This window comes from Paramormyrops kingsleyae, chromosome 13, assembly GCF_048594095.1.
Source record: "Paramormyrops kingsleyae isolate MSU_618 chromosome 13, PKINGS_0.4, whole genome shotgun sequence".
Taxonomy (NCBI): domain Eukaryota; kingdom Metazoa; phylum Chordata; class Actinopteri; order Osteoglossiformes; family Mormyridae; genus Paramormyrops; species Paramormyrops kingsleyae.
In genome coordinates, this window is record NC_132809.1 from 12,968,331 (window position 1) to 12,988,218 (window position 19,888).

A 19,888-nucleotide genomic window follows, 5' to 3' on the forward strand; every position below is an offset into this window, starting at 1 on the left:
CATTAATGTATATCGTATATTCATATGCATGTAGAGGAACCACCTCTTTTACATACCTTCTTATCCAATCAGAGCTGGATGTATAATCCCTCTCTGAGGTTGTGGTGACACAATGGCAGGTGTGACAGCTGGCTGAGAGTCGATAAGGCTGACATTAATGAGCAAATGGGCCGGCCGTTAGGACCGATAACAAGCCCTGCAACAATCACTGTCCTGTTGATAAAAGTGTGAATGGTATAGGGAGGCAGCGCATTTGCCTGTGATCCGCCGGCGTGAGAATGAACCAGAGAGGGACACCGTGCTCTGAGGTGTCTGAGGTGGGGGGGGGGGCAATAAGCTGTCTGACATTTCGAGACAAGTGTAGTGACTGGTGACTTTTTAATTTATCTGAGGCTGACAGGAGCATCCCCCCCCCCCAAAAAAACAATAAATAAAAGTAAATAGATTAAGGTCCAAGCAAAAATAAAAAATGGAGACTAATCCGGTCTATGGTCCATGGACATGGACTTCAGTGAAAAACCTACTGAGAAATCAAACTTTAATCATGTGAATACTGCCAACTAGTGTCTGGAGGAATATATAGTCATTCTGATGATAATCTCTAATTCTGAGCAAATGTCAGATTTTTTTTATATATATATATATATATATATATATATATATATATATATGCATACATTTATACAGCTCAAGTTTAAGTCTTTGTCTGCTTCAGTCTCAAGGAGCAGGATATCCATTAGTACCTAGAGTAGAAAGAGCTACGGCAGGCTGCAGAGCTTTCTCTTATAGAGCTCCTCAGCTGTGGAATGGTCTCCCACCCGATGTGGGAGATTCAGGCTCACTCTCAATATTCAAGTCTAGAATAAAAACACACCTGTTTAGTTTAGCTTATAGGGACTCTAGTTCTAGTTCTAGCTAACTGCTCACTCCCAGTCAGACCTATAGTGTGAGGTGTAGAGCTGGCTTTGAATGAGCTGAACTGTCAGCCTGTCAGTCTAGCTTCACACTCCCTTGTGGAATTAATAATAAAATATACTTTACTGATTCCTGTGGGGAAATTATCTTTAAACCTCCCCCACCTTGCTCTCTGGGTGTGAAGGGCAGCGACCCATAGGAGTGCCCAGAGAGGGAGCTGGGGGTTAAGGGCCTCGCTCAAGGACCTGCAGATATGCCGAGGCCAGGCTTGAACCAGTAACAGTCACAGACACAGACACAGAGGCTTAGCTCCTGTTGAGGTGCTGATGTTCAGGGACTGTACATGGGTGTAAATTATGGATGGGATGGGGTTGTAACCCCCCGAAAATCAAAACCAGCCAACACAACCCCCTGGACCCCCCCCCCCAATGTTAAGCCCAAAGTTCTGCCCTCGCCCACTTGCTTCTCCCGCCTACTTATGCAGCCATAGCCATATCTGCCGGAGCTTACATATTGTGCTCAACTAACTGTTTGCACTGCCTCTAGTCTCCCCTACTTTAGCAAGTCCCCCTACCCCCCTGGGCTGTGCTGCCTGGAGTCCCAAAAGGTTCAGGATATCCTGCCTGCCCTGCTGCTTGTGACATCCCCACTGCCTCTGACGTCTCTCCTGCCTGCCCTGCTGCTTGTGGCATCCCCACTGCCTCTGACGTCTCTCCTGCCTGCCCTGCTGCTTGTGACATCCCCACTGCCTCTGACGTCTCTCCTGCCTGCCCTGCTGCTTGTGACATCCCCACTGCCTCTGACGTCTCTCCTGCCTGCCCTTCTGCTTCTGACATCCCCACTGCCTCTGACGACTCTCCTGCCTGCCCTGCTGCTTGTGACATCCCCACTGCCTCTGACGTCTCTCCTGCCTGCCCTGCTGCTTGTGGCATCCCCACTGCCTCTGACGTCTCTCCTGCCTGCACTGCTGCTTCTGACATCCCCACTGCCTCTGACGTCTCTCCTGCCTGCCCTGCTGCTTGTGGCATCCCCACTGCCTCTGACGTCTCTCCTGCCTGCCCTGCTGCTTGTGGCATCCCCACTGCCTCTGACGTCTCTCCTGCCTGCCCTGCTGCTTGTGGCATCCCCACTGCCTCTGACGTCTCTCCTGCCTGCCCTGCTGCTTGTGGCATCCCCACTGCCTGTGACGTCTCTCCTGCCTGCCCTGCTGCTTGTGACATCCCCACTGCCTCTGACGTCTCCCCTGCCTGCCCTGCTGCTTGTAACATCCCCACTGCCTCTGACGTCTCTCCTGCCTGCCATGCTGCTTGTGACATCCCCACTGCCTCTGACGTCTCTCCTGCCTGCCCTGCTGCTTGTGACATCCCCACTGTCGGCCCGCTCGCCCTTCTGCCTCTGACGTCTCTCCTGCCTGCCCTGCTGCTTGTGACATCCCCACTGCCTCTGACGTCTCTCCTGCCTGCCCTGCTGCTTGTGGCATCCCCACTGCCTCTGACGTCTCTCCTGCCTGCCCTGCTGCTTGTGGCATCCCCACTGCCTCTGACGTCTCTCCTGCCTGCCCTGCTGCTTCTGACATCCCCACTGCCTCTGACGTCTCTCCTGCCTGCCCTGCTGCTTGTGGCATCCCCACTGCCTCTGACGTCTCTCCTGCCTGCCCTGCTGCTTGTGACATCCCCACTGCCTCTGACGTCTCTCCTGCCTGCCCTGCTGCTTGTGACATCCCCACTGCCTCTGACGTCTCTCCTGCCTGCCATGCTGCTTGTGACATCCCCACTGCCTCTGACGTCTCTCCTGCCTGCCCTGCTGCTTGTGACATCCCCACTGCCTCTGACGTCTCTCCTGCCTGCCATGCTGCTTGTGACATCCCCACTGCCTCTGACGTCTCTCCTGCCTGCCCTGCTGCTTGTGGCATCCCCACTGTCGGCCCGCTCGCCCTTCTGCCTCTGACGTCTCTCCTGCCTGCCCTGCTGCTTGTGACATCCCCACTGCCTCTGACGTCTCTCCTGCCTGCCATGCTGCTTGTGACATCCCCACTGCCTCTGACGTCTCTCCTGCCTGCCCTGCTGCTTGTGACATCCCCACTGCCGGCCCGCTCGCCCTTCTGCCTCTGAAGTCTCTCCTGCCTGCCCTGCCTCTGTACCACTGTTCATCCTGCCATCAGAAGCAGCACCAGCACCTGCCTGCCCTCCACATTTAGACTCGAATCTTAAAATTAGGACTATATAAAATAGCATTTTGCCATCTTATTCATTTGACTTCCTCTGCTGCCCCCTGGAAGATGGGCTCATCCTTTGGGTCTGGTTAGGGTTAGGGCTTCCTCTGCCGGCCCCCGGAGGACGGGCTCCCCCTTTGAGTCTGGTTCCTCCCAAGGTTTCTTCGTTCTAAGGAGTTTTTCCTTGCCACTGTCACCTCTGGCTTACTCACTGGGGGCTTTGGGCAGGGACAATGTAATATTGTGAAAATGTGCTCTACAATAAAACTGAATTGAAATTGAAGTACCATGCTCAGGTTTACTAGGCTAAACCCTTCTCAGAACTTCCTGTGACAGCAGGAAGTTAGTTAAGTGACAGAATGTACAAAGTACATAAATCAGTGCCTTGTATGTGCTGCAGTCCAGCTTCATTCCAACTGCCTTGAGACCAACAACCTTTTTTCTTTCACCACTATCTTTGGTTCTGATGTTATAAAAAACAGCTTCAGGAGTGTTTCAAATATAAATGTTTTATTTCACGAAAGGGGTATTTCAGTTACAGAGGTCATTCTTCTCTGCATAATTCAAAAATAATCTTAAATGACAGCATACAGATAAAGGTGTCACGTATCTCTGGTGACATCGCTGTCATCCTCAGTTGTTTTCTCGCTGGACGTTGTCCTCATTTGACCTATTTCTGCAACCTCTCCTTAGCTTCATTTTGGGCTTTGTTACTAACTTATATACAATAATTCTCTTGGTAATTCTCTATTCGGGGTGTCCTTTCGTCGCTGATGAACACTCTGACACTTTTTAACGGGTAACTGGAGTTCTTGTGAGGTTGTCGAGAGGGTGTCACCTGAGGCCGGGGAACAGCCTGGACTCGTCTGAGATTTTGGACTGAATGTAAACAGACACGGGTAAGAACGTCACACATTTCTGTGTCCTGCCGTTACACCTTAAGATACAGTCACGTAGGTGAACATGGAGACGCTGTTTCACATTAAAGCAACCTTATTTCATGCCTTGGCCCTGATATCTCTAATCTTTTCTGTGGCCATCTTTATTCCATAATTTCCTGTTCACGTTTACCCAGAATATCTAGGTTATTTAGGCTATTACTGGAAGAAATATATGCTAAATGCACATGTAACTTTGATATGTATGTATACACATGATTTGGGGCTTTTTTAAATTTTAAGTCTGGGTAGTCTTGTGTTTTGTATTACAATGCATTACACTTCTGATTGTGAAGGAATGGTCTTGGCCTTTTAAAAGTGCTACATTGATAGGCTAAAAAATGTACATTGTCAGCTGGCATTGAGTTGGAAGAATCGACGTGTCCCTTTCCAACTTCTCCGTGATTGCCATATGAGCCTTCCGTTCCTTGTGGAAAAAGTCACTCAGGAAAAGAGGAAACAGAAAAATACCTTGCAGACGTAAAAGGAGCAGTCCTTCTTTTCAAAACAAAAAACAAAAAAACAGTGATACAAGCAAAACAAAGGTTTATACGAAAACTGAAGTTAAAAAAAAGAGCATGGAATTTTGTCCGGCCCATGATAAATAGCTCGTCTTCTCCGGGTGGTTCTGCAAAGCTGTGGGGATTCTCCTCTCACTTGTCCGACTCCTTCCAGCCCCTGGCGTTTCTGCCAAACTTGTAGACCAGCCTACGGCCATCCACTCGCTCCAGTATTTCTCGCTTGTAGTAGTATCTAAGGGTGGACAGGTTGGGAGGGGCAAGAGCCACATAGCTAATGAATGGCTAATGAAGGAAAATATGTGCAGGTAATTAGTCTGTGATCAGATCTGTCAGTATGGTAACAATTTATGTTAAGTGCACCTTTATAAAGCATTCATCATGCATTTGTAGAACACGCAAAAGTAGCAAGTAAGTATAGAAGTATACAAATCATTATTGAATGGTCACTAATGATCCTTTGTAGTATTATATAATTGTGTATTAATTCAAGCTGTTTTACATTATTAAGAACTTTGTTGATTGTGCTGGATTTCCCTTCCTATGGAAGGTAAACATTCAGTGTTTAGGGCACTTCTTTAACCGCCACGCCCCCTTCTGGTGTGTGTGGATCGCCGGCGCTGGCCCTGCAGTAAGCTGGCGGTACCTCATGGCGCGGCTCAGCTTCTCATAGGTCATGCTGCTGTTGTTCTTCTTCTTCCCCCACAGCTGGGCCACCGCCTCTGACTTGAGGAAGCGGAAGACGCCCTCGGCCCGGTCCTCCCACTTAATCAGTCCCGGGTTGCGGTCAGGGTTCAGGAGGATGTCGCGGATGAACTCCCAAAGGTGCGTGCCACGGGGGTCTGCTCCACAGGAGGCGGGGAGAGGGACAAGCGACTCAGCAGTTACTCTCCCCGGCCACAGTTCATTCTCAGGCGAAACGGAAGATGGCAGGAATGTTTCTCAATGAACTGGCCGAAGTTATAGGATATAAAGGCATACTAATGAGCGATTATTAGAGCTAAACCCAAAACTGTAAAATTACTTTTCAGCTTTAAGCATGACCACATTTACATGAAGACTTACAGTACCAGTAAAAGTTTGGACACGCCACGCCGCCTACAAAGGAGAGTGATAGTGTCACATCACATGATCTGGCCACCTGATCTAAACACAGTACAAATGGTTTTGGAGGAGTTTGACCAGAGAGTAAAGGAAAACAGCCAATGAGAGCTCAGCATATATATGTGGGACCTCCTTCAGGACAGCTGGAAGAGCATCCCAGGAGGCCACCTCATGGAACTGCTGTAGATGAGACAGTAAGGTCAGCCAGTCCCTGGAGCAATTGGGGTTAAGGGCCTTGCTCAATGGCCTAATGGTGGGATCACTCTGCCGACCCAGGGATTTGAACTTGCAACCTTCTGAATCCCAACCCAGAGAGCTGCTCCACTCCCCATCAATAAATAAATGCTTTTGTTTAACATCGCTTTGGTCAGTGCATAATTCCATATATGTTATTTTGTAGCTTTGATATCTTTAGAATTATTCTAAAATGTAGAGAATAGTACAAATAAACCTTCCTGTTGGTGGATGTATCCAAACTTTTGACTGGTACAGTATGTGTCCAGTGCAGGGATTTCAGTGCAAATGCTGACTCACTGTGTCTTTTGACTTGTGTAGTGGGGGGCCGACTGTGTTGCTTCTTTGAATCTAAAAATACAGTAGAAAAAGAAAGAGTTGAAACGCACTGTTTATTCACAAGATGGTAGGTCCCGAAGGTCGCCGGGGCACGGCTGCCAGCGCAGGGCTGTGCTTTCGATTAGCTTCTCACCTGGACCAGACGGATTAGGGGAGCTACTGGCACCGGATGTGGGAAATGAAGGCTTGCCGTCGAGGAGATCTGAAAAAAAGACAAATAAAGATCCAGAATTAGAATGAAAATCACCCGGACTGGTTAAGTATTTGCACCCCACTCTCCGGCCATTTTTTTTGGGATCACACTTCCTGGTACCTGTAGGCAAACTGTTGTAGAAATAGCTGTCATCTTTGAATGGCAGCATGGAGCAGGAGAATTCTATAAGAATAATAAAAAACAATTTATTTTACAAAATAAATATGATATAACAATGAGCTTTGGATTGCTATAACTTTCGGGAATTTTTTTTTTATCATGCTAACAAAGATTAAATGACATTTAACACAAATGTGAGGAGAGTGGTGGGCAGGGCTGCAGCAGTCAGGGAAACTGGCATCTCTAAATTACCCCAAATATGTGCCCTGCCACGGCCCTGCTCCTTGTGACTGGCTCACCGTGCCCACGCAGGAGGTAAATCTTTCCTTTTTCCTTTAATGTTAGCATGCCCGGGGGGGGGGGGTTGGGCAGCCCGCTGACCTTGCAGCCCCAGAGGTTTATTTGCTTCCTACTTAGGAGTTTTTGATTCCTCTCCTCTATTGTCATCTGGCTTTCTTTTATTTCTTTGCCTTTCCGTTTCCCTGTATTTGTATTTTATTGTATCACAAAAGACCAATGTAATGTGCCTTGGGGCGACTGTTGTGAAAGGCGCTATATAAAAATACACTGAGCTGAATTGAATAAGTGGGTATGGACGACACAGCGGTGTGAGTGAGGCTTTAAGCATACCTACCTTCCACTTCTGTTTTAATGTCCAGCGGTGTAAACATCTCTGTCCCATACTGACCTGTGAAAAGTTCAGAAAATACAAATTTAATTAGAATCCCAGATGCCTGAATGTAAATTGCAAACTATTGCACCAATAATAAAGGTCAATTTAATTACTTAATACCCCTTACAGCAATTAATTAATAATTGATTAATTGCTATTCCACTGATTACTCTGGTATCTAGATTACATTATTGTAAAATCTATTCCAAGCACCTTCCTATTCTACTACTCTAAGTATGCACACTGACCTAAGGTAGATTCACTTTTATTCAACTGAACTAAATATCGTATATTTAGAGTCAATAACTAAATTACTAGGCAGGTAGGTTTTATTTCTGAATCTTAAATTATTTCACTCTTGAATGTAGGCTTTGCGATGTATTTTACAATGAAACCTATTTGCTAAATTGTAATTGCTAAAGCCACATGCTTTTGCAGCATTTCACGCTAGCTGACAGCTCAACATCACCTCTTTCACTCCTGTCTGTATAACATGGTTTAAGGTGGTGATATCACAGTAATGCTTGGTTTCATGCCCCCTGCTGGTCAAGTTTTTTTTATAAACTGCCGACAAGAAGGGCTTAACTTTCAGTTGCGCTCAGGTATTCTTGAGGGGGAAAAGGAATGGAAAATGGAAAAGCAGGAGAACCTGTCCAATTCCTGCAGAGCTGATGTACATGGAAGTGATTGCAAGCCTGCTGTCATCTTATCATATTGTTGTCTGAGATTGTAGGAATATTTTTGTCATGCTACGTTTTATTTAACATAAGCTAAAGCATATGAAAGAGTCTGGAACCTAATTTCTGTAACAGAATAAACTTGCTGGAATCTGTTTAAATGTCTCATTAAGCAGACCTGCCCTGAGCAGAGGCGATGGGGCTGCGCTCAGACAGACCTGCAGTGCTGCCCCACTTGAGGTCCGTGAGGCTCTGGTACAGCAGGGGTCCCACTGTCCCAGCAGCCCGGGTGAAATCCTGGAAGCTCAAGCTGCACAGCTGCCTCCCATCCATGTCAAAGTTCTGGAAGGGGATGCTGCTGGCGTCGATCTGGTGCATGTCCAGTGTCTGCTGGAGCCATTCCCACACCTGGAACTTGGACCAGAACTGGGGCTGCGTGTCCTGCATCCACAAGCGACCCATGTAGCCGGGAACCATGGTGGATGCTGGTGGGGGGGGGGACAAGAGCAATTCTAATCTGTCCACTTAGCTCCCCAAGCACAAGTGCCCTATTAACCGTGAAACCTATACTGGTAATACTGATCTAGGGTACTGGGCATTACTAGGGTACTGGGCATCACCAGAAGGTCATAGGTTGAAAATCCAATGACAGTAAGAATGGTGACGGTGGGTACCGGTCCGTACCGTCGGTGCAGCTGTAATGGGGGCTCCAGGAGGCTGGCAGCTGGCTCTCTGCGCTGGCCGAGGGCACGCTCATCAGGCAGCTGTTCTGACGCACCATCGCCGGCGGGTTGGGGCGGGCACAGACAGAAGTCTGGACGAGACCTCCTGCCAAATCGATCCTGGCTAAAACAGAAACCAGAGCGGGATCCAATCGGTGGAGGTCTCTCAACCGGCAGCGCGTAAAACAAATTAAAACAGCATCTGCGATTGGCCGTGGGCTCCTACTCACGCGCATAAATTTGCAGGCGGATAAACAGGATAAACTCTTCGTATGTTTTTTGGACATTGATGCTTCTTGTTGAATAGAAGGTCAGATATGATGTTGATCATTAATTACTTGTGAATGGGGTGGATGGGGCAGATTTCACCAGTAGGAAAAGGTAGGCAATTTATATTATAGTAACATGCCTGTTATTTGCATTTTAGTGGCAGTTTTCAGAATAACTTTCTTTTAACATTCGAGTCCACCGGTTGTTTCACTGCCAAGCGAACTGGCACCAAGTAGCCTAACAGAAGAAAGAAGCGGCGCAAAGATCCAAGACTTACGTTACATCTGCAGTGTCTGATACTAACCATCACGCTGCAGGGCTGCCCATGGGCATAATATCCAGGGGGGTTAGGGGGGTCATGTTTCCCCTGTAATGGGTGGAGACCTCGACCCCCCCAATGTTCCAGCCAAAGTTACGCCCTTGGGGCTCCCAACTTTGGTCAGCTGGCTGGCGTGAGGTTGTCAATTCGACACAAGTCTGCACACACATTTACATGTATGTCACAGGTCTATTATCCTGTAAATAGCCTATGGGGTTTGCAAACTACCCCAACGCTTTTTATGTGGCTAATTTTAGGTTTAAAATGGAATAATTCAGATTTGCCGTAAGATTCCTCACGTGATGCGTGATCGAGTTGGCAACAATTCAAGATTATCCTTAGCAAAGGAGTTAAACTCCTTAAAACTGGGTGATCGATGTGCCCTTCTCCCGATCGGTGATTTTTTTTCCATCAGCCCCCCGGGATCAGTAAGTTTTACCGCTTGCATCTCGTGGTTTTATTGGCACATTATTGACGTTCCAACGTTTTTAATTCCCTCTATTTTCGGCTCCAAAAAATAGCTGAAATGGCCCACTTAGGGCGCCCCCTAGCCATGTCAGCCTGCTGGGGGTTCCTAAGGCTGATGTTTTTCAGATGCAATCAGGCCAACGTATGTATTCAAGTCAGATTTCATTACAGTACAGATATTTACTATGGGCAGTCAGATTCTCTATGACGAAACCATAACCAGTTACCTGAACTGGTGTTTCGTTATTTTCCTTGACACTCATCATATTTGCTTTTTATGAATTTCCAAGGGACAGCCAACGTGTTTTCGCCCCAAGCTAAGTGTCACACCTTGTCAAACACCCACGTTAGCGTGGATCCAGGTTGCATCCCATTATTTCCGCATCCTCATATGTGGTGTCCCCGCGTAATCACCTCAAGGCAGTTCATGTGAGTTTATTCCAATTTTACGGAAGTTTTCTGTGTGCAGGGGAAACACCAAAAGCTTGAGGGAAAACAGAAAACTCTGTGTGCAATTTAAAGAGATATTCAAAATATCTGCTGAAGCTTTTTGCTCCAGCCAACTGGCTTTAAGCCAGAAAACTGCTGAACACTTAATTTCCCTACTTGTTCCTTTTTAAATATACATCTACACATCTACTGCTAACAGTCTGTTTTTGTCTCTTTCAATGGAGTTTAAAGAGAAGGTTAGGACAATTTGGGAGGTCTTGGTGAAAAGTTTAGTTAAGACCTGTTCATAAAAGGCTACCTACGCATCAACATAATTTGCATGTGATATGCAAATGCACAAAAAATTATCTGAAATCTGCAGCAGAAGGAAGTGTGCAGAACGGTGGTTATGATACTCTGTGTTTTGATGACTGAGACTCTTTGTAGGTGGGGAGGCACAATAGACTTCTGTGCTCCTTTGACTCTAGTGATTCAGTTTTTTTTTTTTTTTTTTTTTTTTGTAAATATATCATTTTTCACCCAAACATGACTTGTATATTTTGTCAATGGTCGTGACCAGGTTTGCATAGCTGTATGCCTCAAGATTAAGCAATACATTTGGGTAACTGCCAGATGTGTCATGTTTTAGTTCCTTGTCTAATGAAGAATGTCAACAAAAAAATAACTCTTCTTCTGAAATGAGTTTGAAAGCTGTTGTCCTGTCCATCCATCTTTCTTCATTTGAACTGGTAAAGGCCATGAATATGACCGCATTCATGACCATGGTGGTCAGTGATGGTCAGTCTGGGTCATTCGTACAATGTAACATTTAGTTATTTAATGCTTCCAGAGTTATAAATGATAGGTAAAGCAAGCAGGAGTTAAAGTGTACTCATAAAGCCTGTACTGTGAGATACAGAGAACACACATGTCCTGTGTTTTGTGGTACAGAGAACATGTGTGACCTGTACTGTGAGGTGCGGAGAACATGTTTGACCAGTATTGCGAGATATAAATAATTTATTTCACATGTATTGTGAGGTAGAGAGAACATGTTTGACCAGTAGCACGAGATATTATGAATACATTTCACATGTATTGTGAGGTAGAGAGACCATGTTTGACCAGTAGTGTGAGATATAGAGAATATATTTGACATGTATTGTGAGGTACAGAGAACACAAGTGACCTGTACTGTTACATGCAGAAAACACATATGACCTATACAATGAACTATAAAGATCATTATGACCTTTACTGTGAGGTACGGAGAACACGAGTGACCTGCACTGCGATGTACGGAGAACACATGTGACCTTTACTGTGAGGTACGGAGAACACGAGTGACCTACAGTGTGAGGTACGGAGAACACGAGTGACCTACACTGTGAGGTATGGAGAACATGAGTGACCTACACTGTGAGGTACGGCGAACACGAGTGACCTACAGTGTGAGGTACGGAGAACACGAGTGACCTACACTGTGAGGTATGGAGAACATGAGTGACCTACACTGTGAGGTACGGAGAACACAAATTACCTTTACTGTGAGGTACGGAGAACACGAATGTCCTGCACTGTGAGGTACGGGGAACACGAGTGACCTGCACTGTGAGATACAGAGAGGCCACAGAAGCCATACAGAGAACACATGTGACCAATACAAGAGCTATTCAATTCTGGATCTTGATTCCAAATCCAGTCATTGTTTTCAGTTCTCTCAGGTAGTTTGTTTAATAATTACTGATTCTGATTGGCCACAGAAGCTTCACACCTGGCTCACATGAAAATGAAGGCTGGAAAATCAGCAGGGCTCGGATCTTGAGGACCATGAGTTGCATAGCCCTGACCTATACAATGAGCTATAAAGAACACTGGCTTTTCCTCTGAGATACTGAGAACATGTCTGAACTGTACTATGCGTATAACCTGTAGTGTTACATACAAACAACACGTGAGACGTACAGCTAGATACAGAGAACACATATGGCTTTCACTATTACACAGGGAACACATGTAACCTGTACTGTCATGTAGAGAGAACACAAACGGCCCATACACTGCGCAACAGGCGACACTGCAATGACAGACAGCTTCCAACACCGACTACCAACTACCACCTGTTTGCATGCAATCATACACACATGTGAAGCCCATGGTGCATTGATATGAAAACATGAATAACATAACCATGACCAGGGGTGGCAGGCAAATGGTCACATGACGCACACATTTCATAAGCAATATGCAAAGCAGCAAGGTTGTTTACTACCTCAACAGCAGTGAGACAGAATGTGTACTCATGGTGTGGCCAGCAAATGGCCCTCATAAACCACCTTTACGTTGTTTCACAAGAGCCATAAAAGTGCAGGGCCTACTCATGCCTTCCTCATTGCTTCATCAGAACCCATATCCTTTGCACCAGTTCAGCTGTGTAAGCGAGTGACAGAGAAGACGCCATGTTGTAACTGTCACATATCCCAGCCGGGCTCTCCCACGGCGACAGCCAGACATTCCCACTAATTCTGAGTTACTAATCAGTGCTTGTCAGTCTTTATTTACCTACTGTTTTCACCTCCGCTGTATGCTGGCCAGGGGACATGAAGGAACGAGGGTTTCACCCACGCCTTGGCAAACCCATCGTGGGGGAAAATGAGTCTGAGTACAAACCAACTAAGCCGGTCTGCGATGAGGACCAACAGAAGAAGTGGCAGCTATACTTTCAGTTCTGTAATCAGAGCCATTGTTGTAGTGGATGCATGGTGAGCTGAATGTCATGCTGGTCGGTGACAGAGAGCAGGTGCGTGAGCTGCCCATCACAAGAAGGTAAAATAAAAAGTAATCCTCAAAGTAACCAATAGAAAATAAGACTGATGCAGATGCAACAGAAAAAGTTCATCGTATGTTATATCGACATGTTACTTTACGTACAAGGAAATCTGCACTAATACAGGCTTCACAAGCACAGTTATACAAAGCTTCTGTTTGAATGCTCTCATTTTCAGAAATGCGAGCGTTGTAAGACATGATTTAAAATCAGTTGATCTGTTTTGAGGATTGTTGTGGGGACACGTCCGGCAGAACGCCACTATGATATCATATCGAGCAGGGCTGCCATAATTAATAGTAATGAAAATGATCTTTCTGTGTCAAAAAGATGCATCGCTGCACTTGTTCCCTCATCTGAATCTGAGAAAGAGAAGTCACTTTCGATCCAAAGACGAGTTTTCTGGGAAGAAGCGGCGCACAAAAAAATTAAATAAAAATCAGACACACTCCCCCCTTCCCCTAACCTTCAGCAGTTGTCATGTCTACGTTCCAGTTCGTAACCCTCGCACCCTCAACTCGTCTAATCCTGAGCATTCCTACGGTAAGATGCACAGGAGGGTCCCCCCCCCCCCCACAGCTGCACCCCCAGGGTAAGGGGTTAAGATTAGGGGGTGGGGGTCGCGTGACAGGTGTAGAGCAGAGAGGCGTCATTCGTGGCTGCTTACCAGAGCTTCGGCTTGAGTCCGATCTGCTGAGACGTGGATGGGAAGGGGGGGGCACAGCCTGGAGACGTACAGGTGACTATGGGTCAAGCTGCTCCCCCTGCTGCTGCTGCTCCTCCAGCTGGGGGGTTGTCTAGGCAGCGTTGCTGAAGTTCAGCTCAGTAAACCCGCTCGCGCCTCAACAACTCTAAAAGAAGGTGTCGGCTGGCAGGCGAGATGGTACAAGTCCACCAATGAGGATTTTCCATTCCCGTTTCCTTCTGCGCTCTACTATTCTCCTATTGGCTGCTTGATATTTGCATAAGGATGAAAGTGCAAAAAATACTTACCTGATACAGATGTTACCTGCAGCTTGTCACACACACATAGAGCTGCAGTAATAAACATTCCTAACTCTTTTGGGTGCATGTAAGTTAGTCCCCAGGCCATAACGAATAACAGAGTGAGTGTCAGACCTAAATGCTGCCTTAGCCCCTCGCATTGCTGTAATATAATGTTATCAAAGCCAGCAGGTGCAAATATTTGTGTTTAATGGAAGATTTGCAGACAATACTCTGGTCTCTGATCGTTTAGTCTGACAAGGTGGCTCCCGTCACGTTGCCCTGATCCAGTTTTCCCGGCTTCGACACTGTCTTTCCAGTGTTCCGGAAAACCAGCTTCATGTTCATTTTTCACACATGAGGTGTTCACATTTACCATGATATCCCGGCACTCTGTAGTATTACCGCGGTGGAGCATGGGAGTCTTCCTTTGTTTCAGTTTTGCAGGGGTGTCCCCAGATAACGAGCAATAAAAAAAATTTGCTGGCTACTTTTTCAAGACACTAAAAGTGGTAAAATTTTGGCTTTTTTTTAAGTGGGTTTAGGAATTGTTCCTGGCATAACAGTTAGAGTCAGTCCCCAGATGTTGATGCTGTGTTTGTGGGTATTTGGGGAGGCATTTGTCGGGGGAGGGGGACTTACACACATAGACACAATTGGACACAATAGACTTGATTATGTTGAGCCAAGTTTCAGTTTCACAATGACCTCGTAAGTGAAGGGAGTGTTTATGTATCGAGCGCAGGTATGTGTGGCCGCTTCATAAGTTTCTATGTCATTCCCACTACCATAACGATGAACGACCACTGGCACGACTGGCTGCTTCCAAAGGCAGTTTCTGATCACATCGCACTGCCTGTGTAAGGGAGCCCACGCATTCCACTTCTTTTCTCTGTGTCTTATTTAGCTTCAAGGGAATTTTGAGCTTCGGTGGAGTCTAATCAATCTTTAATCAAATGCACGACAATCTCTAGGGCAACCATGAGTAATTTAATCTTGGCACTTCCTGCATTCTTTTGGAGACTGGCAGCCATTCTTGTTTTTCTTGTTATCTGAATGGGTGCTCCAGCTCCTCACCATTATAATAAATGCACAAGCCATAGGTGAAAATGTGCCTTGCATTAAAATCATACATTTGCCTTGACAAATGTGATGTTCCCTAAACCCAGACCTGGAATGCATGACCAAGGACAAGAATGCACTGGACCTAAAGCATTTCTAGTGTATCCCTTAAAACCAATTTTAGATAGCTTTTCCTCATGCTATGAAAGTCTGTTTTAATGCACTTGACTCTTATTCCTCATCTATCTTCCCGCTGTTTATCAAGGACAGGGTTGCGATGAGCGTGGTGAATATTCCAGGAAGCAGAGAGTGGGGGACACTGGCTGGGATGCCTGTCTAAAGTCACCAACTGCTGGACAACAGGAGGAAACCAGAGTATCATGAGGAAATCCAACTGACATGCTGATGAAGCGTAAAGCCCACGGAGAGTCAGAACCCCGAGTCCTGCAGGCTACAGTGCTCCACACTGACTCATCCTCTTTCACCTTGTTCTCCTTGCATACTCCTGTGCTGCCAAGATAATATCCACTATACAAAAAGCTTATTTCCTTTATTAGGCACTAAAGGAAATTAAAGATCATCTTATATGAGGAGTGCGCGTTAACAAAACAAATGGGAGCCCATTCTGCACAGCAGAATTTTAACGACTTTTAACATGTTTATATCATAGCGCTTCCTCACCACTGTGAGGCACAAAATGTATAGTTTTCAGGCCAGCAGTTGCTAAAGGTACATTTTGTTGTTATGGAAATTGAATATGATGTATAGAACTTGATTAATTGAATGACTGCCATGCATTCCACACACATCCGGCATTATTACATTTCAGCCAGTAAGGGAATGTCGTTTACCGACTTTTGCCATTCACACTTGCGGTGTGATTCACTAGGATTTTGGCAGGATCAATGGAAATCCAATTGGAAATGTAAAACACAATTCAAGTGTCATTTAAAATGATGACCTTTGGGTGTAACGCAGGCTCTGTTGTGATAGCATACCCATTTGTGTCAAGGTTACCTTTTTTTTACTAGTCTGCTTTGTCTAAAGGCCCCCTGTTATAGTCGAACTCCTTGAAAGCTTTAAAACCTCTTATATATAAGAAGTCAGGTGTGATCCCAAGTGGTCTTAAACCAATAAGAAGATCATATAAATGGCAATATCGCATTTTCATTATATAGTGTAGGTATAATCAGTAAGCAAATCTGTATCTATAAATCCCACAGGGACAGGATGAAATGTGAAAAAAATAATCTTAATCTCAAATAATATTCTTTTGATGTTTTAGCCATTGTCACTGTCAGGCTATTAAGTCTACTAGCTGAAGTATTCTATGTTAAATACAAGATGAATATTAATTCATATGTATTGTAATGAAATTATTTTAAAATAGTAAACAGTATTAAAAGTTCATTTTTAAGACCTTGGTTTCGAGTTGCAATGGAGAACGACATTTTTGTGGGGCATTTTACACAATGTTAGTTTTACGTTCGTGGCAAACAAAAAACCAGATAGTATGAATGGCTCACAGGCCTGATGCTGGTCTGTCACAAAATTCCAATGAACCGTGAAGTAAGCTGATGATTGGCAAGATTCAGGATCAAAGCGACTCCAGTGTTAAACAATGAGCTTGTTGGATGGATGATCTGTAGGGCGGCTATCCTTCGTAGGGCCCTGAAATGATCTGCATGCCTGGTTAGGGTTTGGGTTAGTCTCAGTCTCCAAAATTTATCAGGTCCTTTCTTGTGCATTAACAAAATTTCAGAGTGTTAACTGTTACAGCAAACAGCAAACCCTATTCCATCATAATAGAGAGGTTAGGGGGTGCTCGCTGATTACAGCACCTTGCCACATGCACCACATGACAAGCCATCTCAGGGATTAGAACCTGAATGCAGCTGTGCAGTGGATGATGCCTCAGCACCACACCAGTCCGAATGGACCAGTATGAGTTTTGCAGTGGCTGGAGTGCCAATCCTACCACCAACCCCCAAGTTATTCCCTGTAAGTTGGAGAACCTCCTTATAGGGCTGGATGTAGATCATACCCAGGATGAAGCAAATGCAGGTTAAGGGCCTTGCTCAAGGGCCCAATGGAGTAGAATCACTCCTGGCATTCACAGGATTCGAACCAGCGAGCTTCTGATTGCTGGCAATATGAAATATGGCCATCATAATAGATAGGATCATATTTGCCCTGTGGTTGTAATCACAATGGCAGGTACCTAGTTGTAGCATAAACTACTGTGTTACCCATCGGTTCTATTTGGGATTAGCTGGCACTGCATTCTACATATGTGCGAATGGTGATTGTTTGATAAGCTCCTGACAGTTTTTTCAGTGCAATGCAAGCATTTTATTCATCTATTACAGTCATATTTCTGTAATCTTTTTCAAAGTGCGCAGCGATGTAATCTGCAGTCAAGGAAACTACAGCAATTCTCTCTGACAGTAGTTCAGCTGAAAATGTGTAGTATAACAGTCCAAAAAAAACAATCCCTGTGTTGTTTCAAACTTGCAATGTATCCTGGGTGTCATGTCAGCACCCCCCCCCCCCCCCCCCCCCCCCCAAACCCCCAAACCCAATTGCCTGTTTTGGTTTGCAGCACAGTGCTCTTTTTAAAGGGTAAACTTGTCCCAGTTTGTCTCCGGGAGATTGCAGAATCCCACCGTGAACGCACCGTCTGTTTTTACTCCTTCAAGATTAATTTGGTCTATAAAACTACGCTACAGTAGCACATAGCTAGAGAAAAAAAACAACAGTATAATACCCTGTGCTTGTCTTTGGCTCCTTTTTATTGCGTTAGTGGAGATTATTGGAATATTATATTTGAGTTTTTTGAGGCTCCATTAATGCAGACAAATTGTAAAAAAGAAATTATTAAGAGAAACACAGAAAAACTCATTATAGACATTTTAGATATTTTCCATTCATTTCCCAACCAAGACATGTGGTCCCTTTCTGTGGGAATTAAGGCATTTTAACAATGGTTTTACCTTATATAGTCAGGTTATTTTAGTACTTAAAATGATTTTTATTGGTATAGTTATAATGCATAACTTAAAACCTCCTACATGCACCCACAAACAGATTTTCTTCTCTAATTCAAGTACTTTAATGCTGAGCAACCTTCCCCCAGCTCAGGATTAGTGTATTGCTTGGTAATTGTAGGTAATTGCAGCTGACATTTTGACATGGGGCAAGATGGCCGTCAATCTCATGTCAATGACAAGCACAGGACAGTAGTGAGTACAGGGCCCTTAATGAGTAGGAGTGCATTTTCCAGTCTATGCCAATCTCAGCCTTGAAATTCCTCATTCATGCCATCAATTCATTACCAGCTTATCATGCCTATTAGTGCTGTCCTTAATATTCCAAATTTTGATTAGCACATGATTCGCTGGAAAAGGCGCCATTTTACTAGCCAGTTATTATACTAAATTACACTTGCTCTGCATAATTACAATGTTTTGTCTTTTGCAGAGCGAACAATGGGCTGATAATTATAGTAATGACTTTTTAAAAATGCGCCGAATTGAGGATCTTTAAGTGGTCAATACCAAGACGATGAAATAGTATATTTCAGAAAAACACGGTGCAGCTGTTGGGGTGGCGAATGGTAGGGTTTCCCAGCAATAACAGGACCGTCACGGACGTTTGGGTATCTGGCTGGAAGCTGTGCTTTGGCAGCTCGTGCATTTCTCGCATTATGGCTTGAACGATGTTGTAAATCGTTGTGCCCCTAGGTGTCACTGTTGTCCCGTGAAACACAGGGAAAGTCTGGCGACCTTAGGCTGAACAAGAATCCTTTTAGAGAAATAAATACTCCAAAAAAATGCATTTGGCTTGTAAATGTGCTGTATACTTAGTTCCCAAACGTTTGTATTTTAAAGCGTCTTATTCTTACGTCCTATTTGTGAATTGATATTGGATTTATAGAGTTAATGGAGTTTTTAATGGGGGGAGGGGGGCTCTTCACTATGTTCAGGTAGGGGAAGGATCATGCAGGTGTGTATGTATGTGTCTGTCAGTGGGTGTGTCTGTAACGCGAGGTTTGTAATTACATAAACACACTGCCATCTAGTGCTGAATTTAAAGATTCTTATATGAGCAGTTTGTGTGTTAAATAGGTGTGGGCTCCGCCCCCTTCACGTGGGCGGCGAGGAGTGTTGTTTAGTTGGAGGAATAGGCATGTCTGCAGCAGATTGCCCCCCCCCACGCCCCCACCTGTGCTTTCCTAGCACTCAGCAGAGCATGCCATCGAAAATTCACAGTTTTTACTTCACGACATGACCGCAGTGAGCAAAGCGATTGCGATTATCAGTGTCTGCGTGGGACCGAGCGGCCGCCGGCGCTTGACCCCGCGGGAGCTGCGCCACTTAAACCTGCGCGATTCACACCTGCACGCCGCGCGCTCCTCATTGCCGAGCCCGACGCCCAGCCAGCGCGTCTGAACGGCGGATGCGCCTACAAGTTCTCCAAAGATTATGCTCTTCTCTGGCCCTGCTGAGAGTTCAAGATGGGAATCCATTATTTTTCAGAACCAGTGAGACAGAACCGAGTTAGGTACAAGTGTGTCTCAGTCAGAGATAAAAGCCTGACACAACAGGACAACAAAAACCCAGGCGTGAAACATTCTGTATAAGAAACATTCTGCATAATTTTACACATTGTAGTTTCCTCATGAATTCTTCATTTATTAGCTTGCTTTTTTGTTTTCTGTACTGTAGCGCTCATAAATGCGAAAGGAAAACCAGCGCTAACAGCACGGGACGTATAAGGATACGTGGTGCGTGTTATAGCAGAAAACAATCGGCAAAGGAAGAAAATAAGTAGACTGGCTAAGGAGGGCTGATGTACCGGGAGTCTGTCATTCAGTACGCACCG

General features: G+C 45.3%; 1 protein-coding gene across 1 annotated transcript; it reads right to left on the reverse strand.

Moving 5' to 3' along the window:
- Positions 1-3,620: 3,620 nt before the first annotated feature.
- ehf (ets homologous factor) lies at positions 3,621-13,820 on the reverse strand. Its single transcript, XM_023842068.2, has 9 exons — positions 13,626-13,820; positions 8,608-8,769; positions 8,142-8,408; positions 7,208-7,261; positions 6,574-6,636; positions 6,394-6,462; positions 6,222-6,272; positions 5,230-5,425; positions 3,621-4,818 (listed from the first exon to the last, which is right to left on the reverse strand). The coding sequence occupies exons 2-9, from the start codon at positions 8,702-8,704 to the stop codon at positions 4,719-4,721; spliced, it is 897 nt and encodes a 298-aa protein (XP_023697836.1). The 5' UTR covers positions 8,705-8,769; positions 13,626-13,820; the 3' UTR covers positions 3,621-4,718.
- Between the last annotated feature and the right edge of the window lie 6,068 nt (positions 13,821-19,888).